Source organism: Lygodium microphyllum, chromosome 21 (assembly GCF_053477565.2).
Source record: "Lygodium microphyllum isolate KBCC chromosome 21, Lygodium_microphyllum_v1.1.10, whole genome shotgun sequence".
Lineage (NCBI taxonomy): Eukaryota > Viridiplantae > Streptophyta > Polypodiopsida > Schizaeales > Lygodiaceae > Lygodium > Lygodium microphyllum.
In genome coordinates this window covers 9,298,394-9,319,077 of record NC_141155.1, presented here as the reverse complement: position 1 = coordinate 9,319,077, position 20,684 = coordinate 9,298,394, and the positions used below count along the sequence as shown (strand labels likewise).

Genomic DNA, 20,684 nt, shown 5'->3' with positions numbered 1-20,684 from the left:
AAAGAGTGATTTTTGGGCCAGATTTTGAAACATGCGCAAAAAAAAAGTGAGCTGGTTGGGGGGGTCTGCTGTTCCACATGTCAACAATGGGGCCCAAAGGGGGCACAAATGAGGGCCAAAGAAAGCCTACACTAAGCCTTGATAGGCTGGAAGCAAGATCCAGGTGAAGGAAGTTCCAAGAGGTGTGAGTTATGGTTGCCCACAACTTGTTTACAGCTTGTGAGACCTGAGAACTGAAGTAAAACTTTGAAGAAAATGATCAAATACCTCTGATATAATGCCTTGAAGGTGCCTAACAATATCGGGAAGATGCTCGGGAAGCCGAGGAGTGACGGGAGCTCCAAGGAGTCGGATATGGCTGCCGGGAAGGAGACCCAAGTAAGTAGAGAGTCGATAGGATGCTGAGAATACCACGAACCAAGCTCAAGAGTTGGAAAGCAAAGCTCTGATACCAGTTGAAAGGGAGTAACGGATCGAAGGTTGGACTTGAGAGCTATGGCGGGAGAGTAAGAGCAAAAAAGGGAGAGACTAAACATAGGAACTCCAACAGTCACAATGTGTGATCGGGCCTTCCTTTATTCAAACTGTCACTAAAAAAATAAAGAATAAAGTGACGGTGACGGACGCCCGCCACCTGCAATGTGTTGTGGCGGTGACTGTTAGTGTAGTAATACACGGACGGCTAGGTAGAGACGCCTTTACCCCCAACACTAAAAACTTTGACAAGACCATTATTGAACACATTCCTACCTAGAAAAAGAAACACACACTCAAAATTCACATATTCTCATCAATGAAGCCCTTTTTATCTTATTGATGAATCATTCTCCGTTGGGATGACACGTTTCTTTCAACGAAGGTCTTAACGTATTCTCATGAACGAACCTTTCTCAAGGTCTTAAGACATTCCTATCGATGGAGCTTTCTCTATTGGGATCCTTTAGGCTACAATCGACATGGAGGCCCTAACAACGGATTGAAGAAGCCTGTTCCTCGCAACAGCTCACGGTGACGAAGAAGAGACTGACAGCGATGGTGGAAGGAGCATTGTTTGACGACCTGCCGCCTCCGACGAACACCGCTGAAGCTGCCGCTGCCGCTGCCTCTCAGCCAGCCGTCCCTCGTCCCGCCACTCCGCCCGCCAAGTCTGCCATCAAGCGGCCATTGTCGCAGCCTCCCAGCAATGAAGACGGTACAATGACAAAACCCTTTCTTATATCGAAAATTTGAACAGACAAAAGCTCCAATTTGGAAGAAGCATGGCAGTGACCATGCCGTTTATAAAAGTCTGCATCATGCCTACATTACTATGGGACCTCACCAGGCTAAGCTTTTTTCGGATCAAGTAAATTGCCTGCCCTCTTACTTCAGCTAGGCATAGCATCGTCTAGAACCATCCTCTCAGAATCTGTCATTTCTGGCTGGCTGGTCTATTCCTATACTTGAATTTCGATTTGCAGAGTTGTTCAAGTGCTTGGGTCAGATCAAGTAAACTCTCTGCCCTTGGACTTCAGGTTTCGCACAGCATTGTTTAGAGCCATCTGCAAGAATCTGTCAGGCTGGTCTATTAGTACACATGCATCTCAATTTGCAGTCTTTTGATTATCGAAAAGTTATGTGGATTATCCAAAAGCTATGTAGACACGGTAGTTACATCCCACTAGGAAATGTCTCTGTTTTATACCTTCAGGAACTCATTGTTTGTGCTCATTATTAAACAAGGATTTTGTTCACAGGTACCATTGAAGCACTCAAACCCTGATTTCATTCTTTTATTTGGGAAACTTTTGTGCTGTTCTTTGGAGTGAAGTTAAAGATCCAGTATGTAAAAGCATGGACTGTGCCCATGGATTGTTTATTACCAATTGAGCACTCAATTCCTATAAGAAGGATGATGGATATCCTCTGTAACAAGCTTCGCCAAATCATAGAACTCCAATTGCCAAATCATAGGACTCCAATATGGCAAGCATCACGACCCGCGAGATGCGGTAGTTCTCGCCATCGAGCTTTTGATCTGATGGAAGAGCTGGTAGGACACGTACCTTCTGGTCCATGATTGCTTGAAGCTTTGTCTCAGTCTCAGAAGACATCTTCACCTACAATGCTTGCTCAAAATACAAAAGCAACCCTCTCTGACTGTGAAAATACAGCTTGTATATCATTCTAGTACTTGCATCTTTTGAGTATGGGACTGCAATCCACTCCAACTCACTGTCTTATGTTCACACACACATATCCACTTCACACACACACATACACACACACTCTCTCTCTCTCTCTCCATTCTTGTCTGTCACCCTCTTGCCCTTGCCCTAGCCCTCCCACTCCTGCCCCAGCCCTCCTAACTTGCCTTGTAATTCCTGCCCTTGCACCGAGCCCCTCACCCCTAGCACTCCCATCCCGCTCTCTACCCCTGCCCCACCTTGACTATCTGTTCCGCCCCTTATCATGCCCCTACCTAGACCCACCCCACCCTCATTACACCTACACCTGTCCCACCCTCCCCTTGACTGTCCCACCCTACCTTGATTGTCCTGTGTTTGCCTTGCTATCCTGGCCCAACCACGCCCTCACTTCATCTGCCTTGCCTTGTAGCTGCCTCGTTTCTTATAGGGTCACTGTAAGACAAACCCAAGGGGGGAAGGGGAACCCCTTGGGGACTATTCATACAACTTTCCCTTTGGGTCTCAACGATCCAAAAGGAGACATTTTCTGTCATAATCGGCATTCAAACATCTTCAGTCCCTCTACCAATAGCAAAACCTTCGTCATGGGAGTCCTACTTACTGCAAGAGTTGAAAAAAGTTGAAGGAGAGCTAGTAATAATGAAGTAAGAAATGATTAAGAAGGAATAACACATTAAAGAATTAAAAGAAAAAAGATGCAAGGCATGAAGAAGAAACAATAGAAAGCGAAGGAGGAGCCCATAACAAAGTCGTTGCAAGCAAAATTGGCCAACTAGATACAAAGAGTGAACTCATATGATTCAATACACTTTGGTACAAAGGTTATGTCAATATTCAAGGAGAATGAGAGGATTGAAAGTAATAAGAGAGAGATAAGGATTGGTGATCTTTCCCCAAGTTGGGATAGGGAGAATCTTGCTCCAAAGCTCGAACAACATTTCATCCTAGAAATAGATGTCCTACGAGCATAGCAACCAAAAACATCACAAACATTTAGAAACGAAATGTCAAAAATGTGTTTCATAAGTTTCTTTCGAGGGGGAAAAATAAGAAACACTAGTTTTTTATATAGGAATTTTTTATAGTTTTAACTAGGAAAATATGTTTTAAAACTATATGGAACTCTCTATTAAACAAAGAAAAGTTCAATTGGTCTGCCAATATTTGGGGGTTTTGCCTCAAACCGTGTTCTTTGGCTGCCATGCATTAAAGATGTCCTCACGGGACTGTTCGTGCCCATCTCCATCAAGATTGAAGACAAATTCTCCATCAAGATTAAAGACAAATTCTCTTATTTTGGCGCATTTATTGGCAAATTCTCTCAAATTTTGCTGCTGTCCATATTATTGGAGCATCTCAGTCACTAATTCCTGATTTCAGCATAAATGCTGCCTTGTTCGGGGAATATTTTATTTCTGAAAATTATTATTTTCAACAAGAAAACAGCAAGAGAAAATTATTATTGTTCATATTATTTGACTTCATCGAGGCAGGCAATATCTCTTCTATCAATGATTTATTATTATTTGGGCATTTATTTTCTCTCTCTTTACTTGGAAATTATTATTTTATTGCCGATCATCACTCATGGCCAACAATAATAATGATTTGTTGAGCACACTTGGCACCAACAACAAGCTCGACGACACCAATTACCCAATGTGGGCTTACATGATGAGACATGTTCTCGCCATGAAGAAATAATGGCATATTGTGAACGGCACCGGAGCAAAAGGCTAGCTTCTCCAACACTAGCACCACCTCTAGCCTCCATATCGCAAGGTGGCTCTCATGATGCCGAATCATCTTCCTCTTTTACAATGCCTTCCACTCGACCAAATTTGATGGGATGGTCCTGACGCCCAAGTGCATGTCTTAATCACTTTATCCGTGAAGAGGTATCATTCCACACATTCGATCATGCAAGACAACCAAGGATGCATGGTATAAGCTTACATCATTATATCAAGTGCACAATGAAGTATGTATTGTTTATCTATGTAAGTAACTAGAAGACGTTTGCATGGAAGGAGGTAATATGGATGTCTATCTCACCATCATCAAAGATCTTATTAAACAATTATTAAATATTGATGAAGAGGTCCGAAATCATTAGCTTGTTTCTATCACTCTTAATGTCTTACCAAAGTTATATCAAGGTTTTGCTACCACCTTGCGGTTGGTAACTATGGGTAACCAAGTTGCCTATAGTCTTGATCAACTTGTGTTTCTTTTGTTGCAAGAAGAACAAAGCCGAATCAACCGCAATGCTACAAGGGTGACCAAACAAGCCTTTTCTACCCATCATCATGGAAAAGCCAAACAAAAGGTAAAAAACAAGGTTGTTGGTCAATTATCAGCAAACTTTCATGCCGATCATCCTTCTACTTCCACTCCTTCTCCATTGAAGACATCCTTCCATATTAGTCCATTCTCTTCCAACCCTTTAAAGGGTACAGTCAACAAACATAAGAGGTGTAATTTTTTTCCAAAAGACGGGGCATGAAACCAGTCTTTCTTCTCTGATAGGGTGGTAAATAACCTAATTAAGCACTTAATTACAACGATTAATTGTTGTGGAGGCTGTTCTTGAGGTGAGCCGAGAGTGAAGGTGCAGAGAGTTGAGTGCAGTAGAGTGAGAGAGTGAGCAAGACACTCGATGTTTGGTACAAAGACGAATGTTCCACATTTTAGGTTTTGAATATATATAAAGTACAAAGTGTAAGGGTGCATTCATACCCGAACACAATAAAAGGCACGGTGAGCTTTTCTTCCCAACAACCTCCCACCTAAAGGCAATGTGCTTGAAGGTAGAGGAAAGAATTAGCTAAGTGTATGTATGTATAGAGCTGAAAGACACATAGACTATCCAACCCCCATCATTTGGCAGCAAAGAGCAAACCGCTCGGTTGGGAGACCTTTCGTGAGAAGGTCTACAGGATTATCATTTGTATGTACCTTGACAAGCTCAATGCCTTTGCTGTCAAGTACATCCCTGATGAAGTGATACTTCACTTATATATGCTTTGTCTTTGCATGAAAGACAGGATTCCGTGCTAGCATGATAACACTCTGATTGTCACAGTGGAGGATAGGAATCTTTGTAATCCCAAGCTCTCTCACTAGACGTGAAAGCCATAAAGCTTCTTTGCATGCCTCTGTGGTAGCCACATATTTTGCCTCTGTAGTAGACAATGCAACACACTTTTGCAGCCAAGATATCCAAGAGATTGCTGCTCTTGTAAACATAAACACATATTCTGAAGAAGTAGACTTCCTACAGTCAAGATGGCTAGCATAGTCTGCATCCGTGAAACCAACAACATATGACTTTTGCTTACCAAAGTAGATACACAAATCCTTTGTGCCCTTAAGGTATCTCATGATACCTTACACTGCTTCCCAATGCTTTTTGCCAAGATATGCCATGTATCTGCTAACTACTCCCACCGCAAATGCAATGCCAGGACGTGTAGCAACCATAGCATACATCAAGCTACCAATAGTTGAAGCATAAGGTATCTTGGCCATTTCAGCCTTACCATCATCTGATATAGGGCTGTCGTCTGTACTAAGTTTCACATATGGAGACAATGGTACACTAATAGCTTTCCTTCCCTTCATATTGAAACGTTGCAGAACTTTCGTAATATACTCCTGCTATGACAGATAAAGAAGATCCTTTGATCTGTCTTTGAGTATACGCATGCCAAGAATGTGATTTGCCTCACCAAGATCTTTCATATCAAAGCTATTGTGTAGACTCTGTTTTAAGGGGTCCAAGGCATGAACATCCTTGCTTGCAATTAGCATGTCATCCACACACATATAAAACCAGGAGAATAAGGTTTCCATTTGTTGCCTTCTTGGTATATAAGTAGTGATAAACCGGAGAACGATGAAATCCTTGAGATTGCATGAATGTATCAAATTTGTGATACTATTCGCGTGGTGCTTGCTTCAGCCCATACAGACTTTTGTTGAGTTTACATACCATGCGCTCTTTTTCCTTTGCAACAAAACCGTCAGGCTGTTGCATATAGATTTTCTCATGCAGATCACCATGTAAGAAGGCGGTTTTTACATCCATCTGTATGAGTTCCATGTCCTCAGATGCAACCAAGCCCAAGATGGTTCGCAAAGTAGTCATTTTGACTACAGGAGAAAAGATTTTATCAAAATCAATTCCATATTCTTGCTTGTATTCTTTAGCAACCAAGCGTGCCTTGTACTTTGGCAAAGAACCAGAAGTGACTTTCATTTTGTAAACCCATTTGCACGGTAGCACTTTTTGGCAAAAGTACCAAATCCCAAGTGCCATTCTTCATGAGAGATTCCATCTTTGATAGCATTGCTTTTTGCCACTTCTTACTATCCTGTCTATCCATTACTTCTTGGAAGCATGACGGTTCACCACAATCTGTTAACATGACATAATTAGCCACATAGTTTACTCCAGGAACAAATCTATTTGGCTATTTTTGCACTCTGGTAGACCTATGGACCCAGTGGTCAATATTTGCTGGCTGTTCAGGGTGTAAATCTGCATTAATAGCTTGCTGTTTTGTAGGTACAACTTGCTGTATTATTGTTTCAAGTTGTTCCAGATGCACATGTTGTTGCTGAATTTGTGGGTCATCACGGGCAAGATCCTGCTGATCATTTACAGCATCATTCCCTGCATTTTCAAGGACATTTTCAACAAGTATTTGCTGCTGTCTAATAGGCATTCTTTGCCATCCTATTGGTACATCCTCTCGGAATACAACCCTTCGGACCTTCTTTGTTCTTTTGGGCTGTTTGTGATCTTCCCGGAAGATGACATCATTGCTATGTACTACTTTTCTTTTCTCGAGATTCCATAATCTATAACCCATTTTACCTTCATCACCATATCCTAGGAAAATACATTTATAGGACTTTGGCTCAAGTTTGCTGCGTTGTTCCTTGCGTATGTGCACAAATGCCTCTTAGCCAAACACTTTCAAGTGTGCATATGAAGGTGGCTTGCCCGACCACACTTCTTGGGGAACTCCCCTCCCCAAAGACCTATTTGGTGACCGATTAATCAAGTGTATGGCAATAGCCTCTGCCCAAAAGCCATGGGATAAAGTAGCATGTGATAGCGTTGTACGGACCTTGTCTTGAATGGTCCGATTCATACACTCTGCAACATCATTTTGGGGCGGATTATGAGAAGTAGTAAGCTCCCTCTTAATCCCTTTGTTGTCACAAAAGTCTTGAAAGGCTTTGGACACATATTCCCCACCATTGTTAGAGCAAAGGCATTTTAATGTCTTGCTGGTTTGATTTTCAGTACGTGCCAGGAATTTTTTAAATTTATCCAAGGCCTCGTCTTTGCGACGGATTGGATAAACCTAAACTTTGCATGTGACATCGTTAACAAAGGTAATAAAATACTTCTTCTTCCCTAGAGATAATCCTGGCATTTGACATACATCTGAATGTAATAACTCCAAGGGTGAAGGCTTTAGAGAAAGAGATTTTTTGTGTGACGTTTGAGCATGTTTACCATAAATACAATGATCACACTGTTCAAAATCAGCATACCTCAAAGATGGTAAATATCCCAAACGAGAGAGTACTTTTATTCCAGATTGACTCATGTGTCCCAACCGGCTATGCCACAAAGAAACACTTGGCTGCTCAGTTATGGCAACAACATGGTCACGCACACTAGATACATGCAAAGGATACAGAGTATCACTTTTGGATCCCTTAGCAACAATGCGGGAGCCCTTACTTATTTTCCATTTGCTATCCCCAAAGTTGGTGTGATAGCCTTCATCATCTAGTTGCCCTGTGCTTATCAAGCTCTTCTTGAGCTGAGGTACATGTCTCACATTATGCAAAACAAACACGGAGCCATGCTGAAATTCCAGTTTCACACTGCCAATGCGTGTAATTTTACATGCATAGTTATCTCCCAAGTGAACAACACCACGTACTGCACCATTGTAGTTAGAGAACCACTCATGATGTGGTGTGACATGAAAGGACGCACCTGAATCAAGTATCCAAGTGTGAACATCCTCAGAATCTGCAATCAGTGCATGTGCATCCAGAGAAGAGGCTAGAAGTACATCACCGTCACTGTCATTATCATGAGTCACTACATTAACCTCTTCTATTTTCACATTGCTCTGTTTGGCATGCTGGCTGTCCTTGTTTTCAGCCTTGTTGGCTTCATTGTTTTTGTTTTTGCCCTTCCCTTTCTTCAGCTGAAAACAATCCCTTTTGTAGTGCTCCTTTTTGCCACAATGATGGCACTCCACATTCTTTCCACGAGATTTGTTGCGTGCTCTGTTTTCAGAACTGCTCTTATATTGAAATCTGCCTCTAGTGTGTAATGCATTTGAAGATTTGTTTGCTGAGTTATTTTGCCTATTGAGTTATTCCATCAGCAAATAACTCTCCACGTTAGAGTATAACAGCTGAGCATTCGAATTACTTAAAAGCTGTCTTGAAAGTATCCCAACTTTCAGGTAGAGTGTATAGCAAGAAGATAGCTTGGAGCTCTTCATCAATATGAAAACTGAAAATTGAGTTAAACTCATTCAAATGTACAGACATGGCTGTATCCTCTTTCATGCGAAAGTCCATTAGTTTTTTCAGTCAATAAACCTTGCTGGCTGCACTTTTCTGAGCATACAATTCTTCAAGCCTTTGTCACATTGCATATGCTGAATTCAGCTTCTCAATGTTGAAGAGCAAGTTGTCTGACACTAAGAGCTCAATGGTAGAGCAAGCAAGCTCGTCCAAGTCATCCCACTCGTCTTGTTCCATGTTTGCTGGTTTGATTCCCTTTGTTTTGATGGGCTTTACATGTTTCTTCTACACCAAGACATTATAGTATTGTTTCTGCTAGATTGCAAAATTATGGGCACCCTCAAGCTTCTTAATGTGCAAAAGATTACTACTGTCACTGTTTCCAGCCATAATATGTAGTCCCAAATTGACTAACCAGTCGCCAAAGGCAAGCCCAAATATGACACAAATGACCACAGTGCACAAGAGTACCAACCAGCAATGAAAATCCCAAGATTGCAGAAATTTCAGATCTGCAAATGAATTTTCAGAATAAAAAAATGTCGTTTGCTGCACTCCTCAAGCAACTTTTGACGCAATTAGAGACCAAGCCAATAGTTACCCGAGAAATCCCCAAAATTTCACTGCAATTTCTGCTTTAAAAGCATTCCCGAGCACAAATTTGACAATTTGGGTCAAAAGCCCCAAAATTTTGAGGATAATCTGTTCAAAATTGCATCAATTCAAGTGCCCAAGTGCATATACCAAGCAATTCTTGCACAAATTGATGAAATTCTGCAAAAGCCCCAAATTTCTCGGGTCCGGTGTGCAGAAATTTCACTGAAATTGAAGAAATTTCACTGAAATGTGAAAAAGCCCCAAAATTTCACTGGCAATTGTGCATCGATTTCACAAATTCCGAGTCAGATTGTCCAATTCTGCATTAGAGTCCCCAAATTCGAGAAAAGCCCCAATTTTTTTTCGGTCAGGCTTGCACACTGTGCATGTGTGTACGAACATCGAGTTGTGGAGAGGGATAAAATTGAAATGAAAAAAAAAAAAGAAGTGTTGACTGTCAAGTATGGTTCATGACCCGCCTGGTCATGGCCCTCACGGGTGACTTGCCAGACAGGTCACCGCTTGTCCCGTCGGAGTGTCCGCTGAAGTCTGTCCTGTTCAGTCACAGCCCTGTCACCGTGTCTACGTGCTGACCCGGTTGCGTGTTGCTTGGGCTTGGTCGTGTCACGTTGAGCTTGCAGCGCGTTGTCTGCAGCATGGTTGCCTGAGTTTGTCCGCACGCGAACCTAGTTACGTTTGCACGGGTCGTGTGTAGGTTGTGCTGAGGCTGGTCGCTCCAACCTATTGCCTGTCGACTGCCTCTTATGCACTTGCTGAACATTGATGACTAGTGCCTGAAGCTCTTGCTTGCCTGTCGCGCTTCCTGACGACCGTTGTCGCATGGAATTCGAGCGGGGGTTTGTGAAGTTGCTTGTCACAGGGACGCTAAGCGAGATGGGAGCAAAAGATAATGTTAAGTCGTCAAGTCAAGATGAATACGTGGAGTAAAATATTGAATAGGTTTCTCATTCGATCTAACAATGTGAATAAATATATTGTTTATCTCAATACTTTTTGGACATAGAAATGTAACCCATAGCATACAAGCATCTCAATAATATCCTTTGGTAGATTGCAATTGTATAGATGGAAGTATTCTTCAAATTTCTCTCCTTTTTATATCTTCAAAGACTCAACACCTGAATATGGGCTTGTTAAGGAAAATATAGACTTTGTTTTCCATCAATAGAAGGTTAGTAGGGAAATCCAAGATTTCGTCGTATGCCACGTTTGTCATCAGAGGGACCCTCTTGTTCATCTCAGCATCTTTTTGATCACACACTTGTCTATTCCTCCCAGCTTGAAGATGAGATGTCCATGACCGCTTTAAATGCAAGTTGACGACAGTTATGGTGAATTCAGTGGAGAACTTGGCTATGACAGAGTCGGCTTTGTTTTTATGAGGAGGAGTAGAGGCTGAAGAAGATGACGCGATGGAAAGCAAAGCAATTCAGTCCTTGTGTAAAGCTTGAACGTTCCCAACAATTTTGCAAAGAAGCTCTTGGCTGTTGATGCTTCCACCGTCGCCTTTTGAGTTCGGTTTTGTCATCTACAGTAGCTTCGTTGCATCACCTTCCTGCAGACCCACCAGCTTCTTCTTCTTCTCATGCGTCGCGTCTACAGATCACCTTCTGTGAGCTTTTCGTCCTCCTTCGATTCTCCTGTCGTCACTCTACGTCGTACTGCGTGCGGAATTTGGTGATAACGTCACAGCGGCGTCTGCATTCTTCGTTCCACGTCGATGCATGGAAAAACAATTGGTGCAATTATCGCAGGGAATTATCTGTGGCAAACAAAGAATCATGCATCAAGATCAGAAGACGGTTCAGCTGCTAGAACAATAAACGATCCCTCATCCTCCTCTTCGACAGTAGGTCGTTGTTATCAGCTTCTCCTTGCCACCTTCGAATCTTTCGTCTTCAGCTGTTGCTTTTACATCATCTTTTGCGTTGTCATTCCGTTCCGTTCGAACTTCTCGACCTCTTCCTTCAGCACCTTCGTCCTCAGCAACTTTAATTTCTGTCTTCTTCTTTGTCGTTTTCACTTCTTGAGCTCATCAACTTCTACATTACCTTCGGCCTCTTCTTTTTCGTCCTCACTTCGTCCTCTTCCAGGCGCTGTTGGAGAAGGTGAAGCTTCAATCACATAGAAGTCGTAATTCTGTACTAAAGAGCTCGCCTCGCCATGGTTGTTGAAACTATTGCAACATTTCGTTCTTCCCCTTCACACATTATCAATCATTATCAGCCTTTGTTTTTGTCTTCGGCTCAGAGCTCTCGTCATTGGCTTGTTCCCCTCAGCTTCGTTTCCTTGCTGTTTTCGCCATCTTTTTCTTCCCCTTTTTTGTAGCAGCTACTTCCCTCTTTATAAATGACGCCACTCTATAAAAAAGCTTCAAAAAAACATCGTCATTATTGACATCTATTTGCTGCACCTCAACATCCTGATTCAGAGTACAAAAGCACAATGCTTTTCTTCCCAGAAAAGCTTGTGATTGCTCATATCTCCTATTCAAGCTGCTACGAGCGTTTTAAGCTTTTTCACTCTTTTGCTTATTAATGCAGTCATGGCTTACGCTGCCACGTCCAATTTCCACAATTTATGCTGCCGACAAAGCGTCTTGAAGTTCAATAATGCCCTGTTGTGCCTCATCTAGAAATGCGTCAGCATTGATCATAAACATATTAATCCTTTAGTTCTTCAGGTTGTGACACTGACATTAAGCCAAATATTAGATGTTCTCATGTCTTTCTATCTGTTTCATCTTCAAACCACCCTGCAAACATCCACTCCTCTGCAATTTGAGCAAAATGATGCGGATGAAGGTCCATTTACTGCTAGATTTGGTCCTTTTTACCCAACAGTTCGAGCAATCATGCATAGCAACATACCACCCTCTCCATCATTGTATGGCAACAATGCAATAATTATAGTATCAAGAGAATGGTATTACATGTACCTGCAATCTTGATCGACTAAACCTTGAGTGCCCCTCGAAATTCATCCATTCAAGTACTTCTTCATGATAGCTAGGGCTTTTATACAAAATGCTAGATACAGAGATGGAGCAAGATCCTACTTGGCTACATAATGGTAGAAGAAGAGCTGGCAAGAACTTTGTTTGCTTATCCTCTGACAGATCCTCCATTCCGAGGAATAAACCAATTGCCTCAAATGCATAACTTCCATCTTCAAAGCTTGTTGTTTGTGTTATTCTAAAAAGTAATTCACTAGTGGTGAAACTAGTTAAAATATCTTGCAAGCTTTTTGAACACCAAAGTTATTAGTCAATGAGTTTGGCCTCTCCAAAGTGCTTGCACACAAGCAAAGTCCAAAACCAAGATGGTCTTTTCCTTGGATCCTTGAGCCTTCAAAAGAATTACTTGTTTTTCATGCAATGTGCCCTATCAAGAATATGTTTTGAAAAAAAACCTCATGCCCAATCACTCATGCAGTTTGCAAATGTGAGTCCATGCTTTGCAATCAATCGAGCCATGCTCCACCAAAAAAATTATGAATGCATTGAAGAATTTGTGCCTAGCCTAACTACACGTGCTCATGCGTAATGCAGATGCAAACACAAAAAAAAAAGATACGCACAACAGAAAATAATTTCCTAATGACGCTGACTTAAGAGTCCAAAATCTTGGCGGAAAATTCCGCCGTCAAGTTTGTAGTGGTATACGCGCAGCGTCACGACACCATCACTGGCTTCGGGAAGCGTGCACAGCCTGTGAGCTCTGATACCAGTTTCTTGTGGAGGCAATTCTTGAGCTGAGCTGAGAGTGAAGGTGTAGAGAGTTGAGAGCAGTAGAGTGAGAGTGAGCACGACACTTGATGTTTGTGTCACAACTCTATAGAAACAGAATTTGTATCATTTTTCATTAATTTGTTTATATAATGATTTATTAAATTTATTTCCTTTGCACTAATTAGATATAAAGAAAAGTGCATTGGAGCTGGCCACTGATGAGTGGTCACAGGTTATGGTGGACCCACGCGGTGGGTTAGAGAAAAGATAGTTCACACTTCCACCTATATGGCCCGATTGGGCGCCTGTGACTAGAACTCACGCATATCAGGGTTAGACTCGCACACAAAAAGGATTGATGCCTTGAAGTGTGGGCTAGATTCACCAGAACAGACAGTTATAATCAACAAGATGGCATGATCATGAAATGCTTGTATAATGTGCATGTGTGGGCTGAAAGCTTGAAATGCATCTTTCTTTGCATAGGAAAGTCACATGAAGATTCTGATACTGTTTTTGCGATATACACGGAAAAAGCTTTCATATGACACCCATATTGGGGGGGTCCCTAAATTTTAGGAGGTCCCTAAATTTTAGGAGCCTCGAATTAGCCTAAAAATGCTAGTCCTAAAAAATAAGGATGTCATTCTAAAAATAGTAAGTTCTGTACTCTGACTATGCTTACTAAATTTGGTTGTTTCTATTCTTGACAGAATTCAGCCCAAAAAGGAAGGCCATAGAGAAGAGACAAGTGTCAAGACACTTGTCACACAAGTTTCCAAGTGTCCCACCACTTGTCACATCTCATGACATGCAGCTGGACACTTGTCTTGTGCTACTCTACTTTCCCCTTTTGTACTAGCTCTTCCCTCTCCTATAAATAAGAGCTCGTTTTTCTTCATTCAACATCATTTTTCTTTGCTGTAAACTCATGTACAGCACCCACAAATAGCCAGAAACTGGCCCCATCCATCCCATCATCATCCCCCACTTCTCCATTATCAAATTCCTCCATATTCCCTCTTCTATCACTGCTGTTTTACAGGACAGCAAGCCTGTAAATTCATTACAACACCTCCTTCTCAAGCTCTTTCTTCCATTTTAGCAACAAGAAGCAAGCCCTATCCATGTACTACTGTTCAACGATGGAGAAAGGCTGATTTCCCTTCTTTCTTCTCTCATACTGTAAAGAAATCAGTTCTTATCATTGCATAATAGATAATGCATGTGTGTTTATACATCTTTGCATGATCTTGTGAGAGTGAGAATTACTTCTCCTCACTCTCAGGTTGATTGTAACTGAGCTCTTCCCTGAGGGACTTGGGTTGAGCAGAAATACATTCCTTCGGGGGGGGGGGGGGGGGTTTGCCCATCTTCAACCCTCAATCTTGTCTCCATTACTTTTACATTTTCATGGCTTTAATTTTGTGAGTAATTTTCATTTTCAGCTTTAAGTGTTCATTCTCTTTTATATTAAATCTCGAAAACAAGCGAATATTATAATTGTTAAGCATACTACGTTGTTCGGGGCGTTTACAGTAGTATCAGAGCTTTGGCTCGGTCCTTACCCCAACACTGGTAAGGCTTACAATTATAAGTTTGTTTGTTTTTCAGCCCTTACATTGAGTGCTTGAGCATATTTTTCTTAGAGTCTCAATGGATCAGTCGAGTGCTATCCTTCAAGCCATTCAAAGTCTTAGAGAGGAGAATCAGCAAATTCGTGACCAACTTCTCAAACTAGAAAAAGTTGAGAATCCCAAAGAATTCAAGGAAAGAAGCCCATCTGCTTCAAGGAGACAAAGCCATACCAATGAAAGGAGCCGATCAAGAAGTTCAACTACTTCTAAGAGGCAGTCCCATTCTACTTCAAGACAAAGAAAGAGATCGCGTCGAAGCTCATCCTCTTCTTCAAAGTCATCTGGCGCCTACTCTGATGTACCCTGTTCTAGTGACGAAGAGTCACACTCTTCTCATAGAAGACCTCATCATCGTCAAAGGCGTCGACATTCTTCACCCTCATCTCCATCTTCATCCCCATCAAGCACTTCATCATCTTCAATCTCAAGATCCGGGCATGGACGAAGGCATAAGAAGATGAAGAAGACTAAGTCACTATTTCAACTTGAAAAGAAGATCAAGTTCAGTATGTATGATGGTTCCTGAAATCCTGATCTTCTTCTGAAGTTTATTCGTCAATTTCAAATTTTGTATGGTCGTGACTAGTATAAAGAAAAAGAAAAGATTAAGTTTGCAGCTTTACATTTAACCGACTTAGCCCATACTTGGTGGACGGGGTTGGAATATGATCATGCTGCCCCAAAATCATGGCGGTTCTTTGTTCGCATGATACAAAGCCAATTTCTTCCTGTTCATTTCAAAAGAGATGTAAAAATGGAATGGGATCGACTTTGGCAAAGGAAAAATGAGTCACTTGGTGACTATACCAAGAGATTTTGGGAGCTACTTTTGAAGGTCCAACATTTCAAGAAGATCAGCAGTTTGGAAAAGCTTAGGAAGTTTCAAGGAGGTTTGCATTTTAAACTTCGTACTGCTCTTAATCATTATCATTGTTCTAGTCTCAGGGAACTCATTGACCATGCTGAGACATGGGAAATGGAGCACAATGGCAACAAATCATTCCAAAAGAATGATAGGAGAGTAGCTGATGATGAGGAGTATTCAGCCCCAAATGAAGGACAAAAGCAGCGGCAAAAGCAGCCATCAAATCAAGAGAAGATGAAGCCCTATGCACCTCCTAATGCTCCTTAATTTCGCTCCAACCTATACCCACAAGCAAAGCAACTTTCCGAAGAAGAAAAGCAACGCTTCATGAAAGAAGGGAAGTGCTTTAAATGTGGACAGACAGGCCACATAACGAAGCAATGTCCAAACAAGGGACAAAGCAAGGTTTCTAACAACAAGCCTAAGTCGCCAGTGAAAATCAATGCTATTAGTGATGTAGTTGCAAACACAACTCACACTCCAGAGACACGCAAATTATTAAAAGCTTGGGGACAGTTGCAAGGTAAGCAAGCACTATTCTTGATAGATCTTGGGGCGAATGAAAATGTCATTTCCTTGCAATTAGCTAAAGAGCTTGGATTAAAGAATGAAGAGATGGACACTCCGGTAGAAGTTCGCCAAGCTTTAAATGCCGATGAAGGTGACACAGTGAATACTGTGACACCCTACATTGGCAAGCTCAAGTTTCAAATTTAAGGCTACAGTGACGAAGATACCTTCTGTATCGGAGACCTTGATGGTTGCGATGTGATTCTTGGCATGCCCTGGAATCATAGAGTAGATTCAACCATCTTCTCTCAGAAAAAGAAGGTAGAACTCACCAACAAAGGCAATAAGTACGAGATCCAAGCTGGAGTTTCTGGAGACACCATACCTATCGTAAGCCATATGCAAGTCTCTAGAGCAATTAAGGATTGTGTTGAATGTTGTTTGCTTTATGTCATTGATGTAAAAGATAATATGAATGCTGAAAACCAAGAGCGACTTCAGCTCTTGGAAAAGTATAAAGATTGTTTTTCGGAAGATCTTCCTTATCAGCTTCGCCCAGAAAGGCCAGAAGACCATCATATTGATATTATTCCAGGCAGTTCTCCTCCTAATATAGCACCATACCATGTGAGCCGTCATCAATAAGAAGAAATCAGAAAGCAAGTCGAAGACCTACTCAACCGCGGGCTAATTAGGCCAAATAGCTCACCATTTTGTTCACCGGTTCTTCTTGTTCAAAAGAAAGATGACACATTCAGGATGTGCATTGATTATCGATCCCTCACAAAATCACTGTGAAGAATTGGTTTCCTATTCCCAGAATTGACGACATTTTGGATCGTCTAGGAGGCTCAAAGGTTTTCAGCCGCATTGATCTAAAGAGTGGTTATCATCAAATTAGGGTAATACCACAAGATGTATACAAAACTGCTTTCCGCACTTCATACGGTCTTTATGAATTCTTGGTGGTTCCTTTCGGATTAACCAATGCACCAGCCACCTTTAATCGAATGATGGAGCGCATTTTTAGAGAGCATCGACAATATGTCGGTACTTTCTTTGATGATATTCTTGTCTTTAGCAAGAATGAAGAGGAGCATCATCAGCACTTGGAGATTGTTCTACAATTACTTCAACAAAATCAACTCTTGGTAAATGGTAAAAAGAGTGAAAATTTTCATGCATAAAATAAATTACCTTGGGCATGTCATCTCTTTTGAAGGGATTCAGATGGATCCTAAAAAGATCAGGATAATCCAAGAATGGCCTCATCTTCATGATGTACATGAGGTGCGATCATTTCTTGGTTTATACTCTTATTACTGCCGCTTCATCAAGCATTTTGCACATATGGCTTCTCCACTTCATGACCTTACAAAGAAGAAGAGCTCTTTCCAATGGAAGGAAAAAGAGAAGGCAGCCTTCACAAGGCTGAAAACAGCTCTTACTTTTGGACCTGTTCTTATCATTCCAGATTTGGTAAAACCATTTGTGGTGGAAGCAGATGCTTGCGGTGATTGTATTGGTGTAGTGCTAAATCAAGAAGGCTATGCCATAGCCTTTGAAAGCCGCCGTCTAAATGATGTGGAGAAAATGTATGACATTTATGAAAAGGAGCTCTTAGCAGTGGTTCATGCTTTGAAGATATGGAAACATTGTCTTTTAGGCAATGAATTCCTTATTAAAACTGATCATCAGAGCTTGAAGTATTTCAAGACTCAAAAGCATTTGCAGGAGAAACATGCAAGATGGGAAAATTTCTTGTCTATGTTTCATTTTCAAATTATGTACACTCTAGGGAAACAAAATGTAGTTGCTGATGCACTTTCTAGAGTGCCTCGCATTGCAACTATTACAGTGGTTCATCATGAAGATTTTCAAACGATGAAGAATACTTATGATGAAGATACTGATTTTGCAGCAATTTGGTCAAATTTACAGCAAGGAGATTCTCATCCAGATTATTCCATCAAAGACGTTTACCTTCTCATGAACAATCGCCTTTGTGTGACTCTTCCTGTTCGACAAAAGGTGCTTAAAGAAAGTCATGAACCCCCTTATGCAGGGCATAGAGGGAGGGCAGCCTCTCTAAGTGCAATTGAGCGCTACTTTTATTGGCCAACCTTACGAAGAGATACACATAACTTCATTGAGGCTTGTCTAGTATGCCAAAAATCCAAGTATGATAGGCAGAAAATTCCAGGATTGTTGCAACTTCTTCCAGTGCCCAAAGATCCATGGGAATCTATCACAATGGATTTCATCTCAGGTATTCCAAGAACACCTCAAGGTCATGATATGATTTGGGTCATAATTGATAGATTCAGCAAACAATCACATTTTATTCCATGTCATAAAACATTGAAATCCGCATAAGCTGCAAGACTTTTCATTCAATATATCTTCAGATTACATGGTATGCCTTCTGAGATCATTTCAGATAGAGACTCCAAATTCACAAGTAACTTTTGGCGTGCTTTATTTGAGAATTTGGGAACCACTTTAAAGTTCTCCGCAGCTTTTCATCGTCAAACTGACGGCCAAATAGAGGTGATGAATCTCACTCTTTTGGATATGTTGAAAGCTTATGTTAGTGAACATAAGTCACAATGGGAGAAATATCTTCCATTATTGGAGTTTGCTTACAACAATACAGTGCACTCATCCACAGGGAAAGCTCCAAATGAAATAGTACAGGGTAAAGTGATTCCTCCTCCAATTATTCGCACTAAAGATAAGATTTTTGCTGCTGATGAGTTTGCTTTAGATTTAAAAACAGCAATGGATCAAGTTCGAGCCACTATCAAAGTTGCCCAAGAGCGACAAAGGAAGCAAGCAGATAAACGAAGAAGACCTTTGGCTTTTGAAAAAGGTCAATATGTCTTGCTAAAGTTTGATAAAAGCAGGCTCAAACAAGGTTCCGGTCAAAATTCATCTTTTCCAAAGCTCTCCAGTAGATACTTTGGACCCTTGAAAGTGATTGAGAAAATAAATGAAGTTTCTTATCGACTTGAGCTTCTTGCTCATTGGAAAATACACAATGCTTTTCATGTAAGTTTGCTAAAACCTTACATAGGACCAAAACCAAAGGAACCCATTACTGAAGATCCCCTAGAAGTTAAAGAAACAGAGCAACTCTTGGAACCTGAACAGATTTTGTTTCACAAGGATCAAACCACGAGAAGTGGCCTTGTGACACGAAAATTCTTACTAGAATCTACCCACAACAGATGCACAGTGGGTAGATGAAAAATTCATGAAGGATTACCCAAACATTCTTTCGCCATATTAAGAAGCTTTTCAGCTGAGGACAGCTGAATAAAAGCCAGAGGGCTGTCACAACTCTATAAAAACAGAATTTGTATCCTTTTTCATTAATTTGTCTATATAATGATTTATTAAATTTATTTTCTTTGCACTAATTAGATATAAAGAAAAGTGCATTGGAGCTGGCCACTGATGAGTGGTCACAGGTTATGGTGGACCCACGTGGTGGATTAGAGAAAAGATAGTTCACACTTTCACCTATATGGCCCGATTGGGCGCCTGTGACCAGAACTCACGCATATCAGGGCTAGACTCGTACACAAAAAGGATTGATGTCTTGAAGTGTGGGCTAGATCCACCAGAACAGACAGTTACAATCAACAAGATGGCATGATCATGAAATACTTGTATAATGTGCATGTGTGGACTGAAAGCTTGAAATGCATCTTTCTTTGCATAGGAAAGTCACATGAAGATTCTAATACCGTTTTTGCGATATACACGGAAAAAGCTTTCATATGACACTCATATTGGGGGGGGTCCTTAAATTTTAGGAGGTCTCTAAATTTTAGGAGCCTCGAATTAGCCTAAAAATGCTAGTCCTAAAAAATAGGGATGTCATTCTAAAAATAGTAAGTTTTGTACTCTAATTGTGCTTACTAAATTTGGTTGTTTCTATTCTTGACAGTATTCAGCCCAAAAAGGAAGGCCATAGAGAAGAGACAAGTGTCAAGACACTTGTCACACAAGTTTCCAAGTGTCCCACCACTTGTCACATCTCATGATATGTAGTTGGACACTTGTCTTGTGCTACTCCACTTTCTCCTTTTGTACTAGCTCTTTCCTCTCCTATAAATAAGAGCTCGTTTTTCTTCATTCAGCATCATTTTTCTTTGCTGTAAACTCATGTACAACACCCACAAATAGCCAGAAACTGGCCCTATCCATCCCTATCATCATCCCCCACTTCTCCATTATCAAATTCCTCCATATTCCCTCTTCTATCACTGCTATTTTACAGGACAGCAAGCCTGTAAATTCATTACAACATCTCCTTCTCAAGCTCTTTCTTCCATTTTAGCAACAAGAAGCAAGCCCTATCCATGTATTACTGTTCAACGATGGAGAAAGGCTGATTTCCCTTCTTTCTTCTCTCATACTGTAAAGAAATCAGTTCTTATCATTGCATAATAGATAATGCATGTGTGTTTATACATCTTTGCATGATCTTGTGAGAGTGAGAATTACTTCTCCTCACTCTCAGGTTGATTGTAACTGAGCTCTTCCCTAAGGGGCTT

General features: G+C 41.1%; 1 protein-coding gene across 1 annotated transcript in view; it reads left to right on the top strand.

Annotated features, from left to right (window-relative positions):
- The first annotated feature begins 828 nt into the window (after positions 1–828).
- The window catches only part of LOC148017728 (nucleolar/coiled-body phosphoprotein), a 48,405-nt gene continuing 28,549 nt past the window's right edge, over positions 829–20,684 (top strand). The window contains exon 1 of the mRNA XM_087662215.1: positions 829–1,192. Coding sequence (XP_087518341.1) covers positions 1,033–1,192 — 160 coding nt within the window. The 5' untranslated portion in view covers positions 829–1,032. The remainder of the gene's footprint in view (positions 1,193–20,684) is intronic.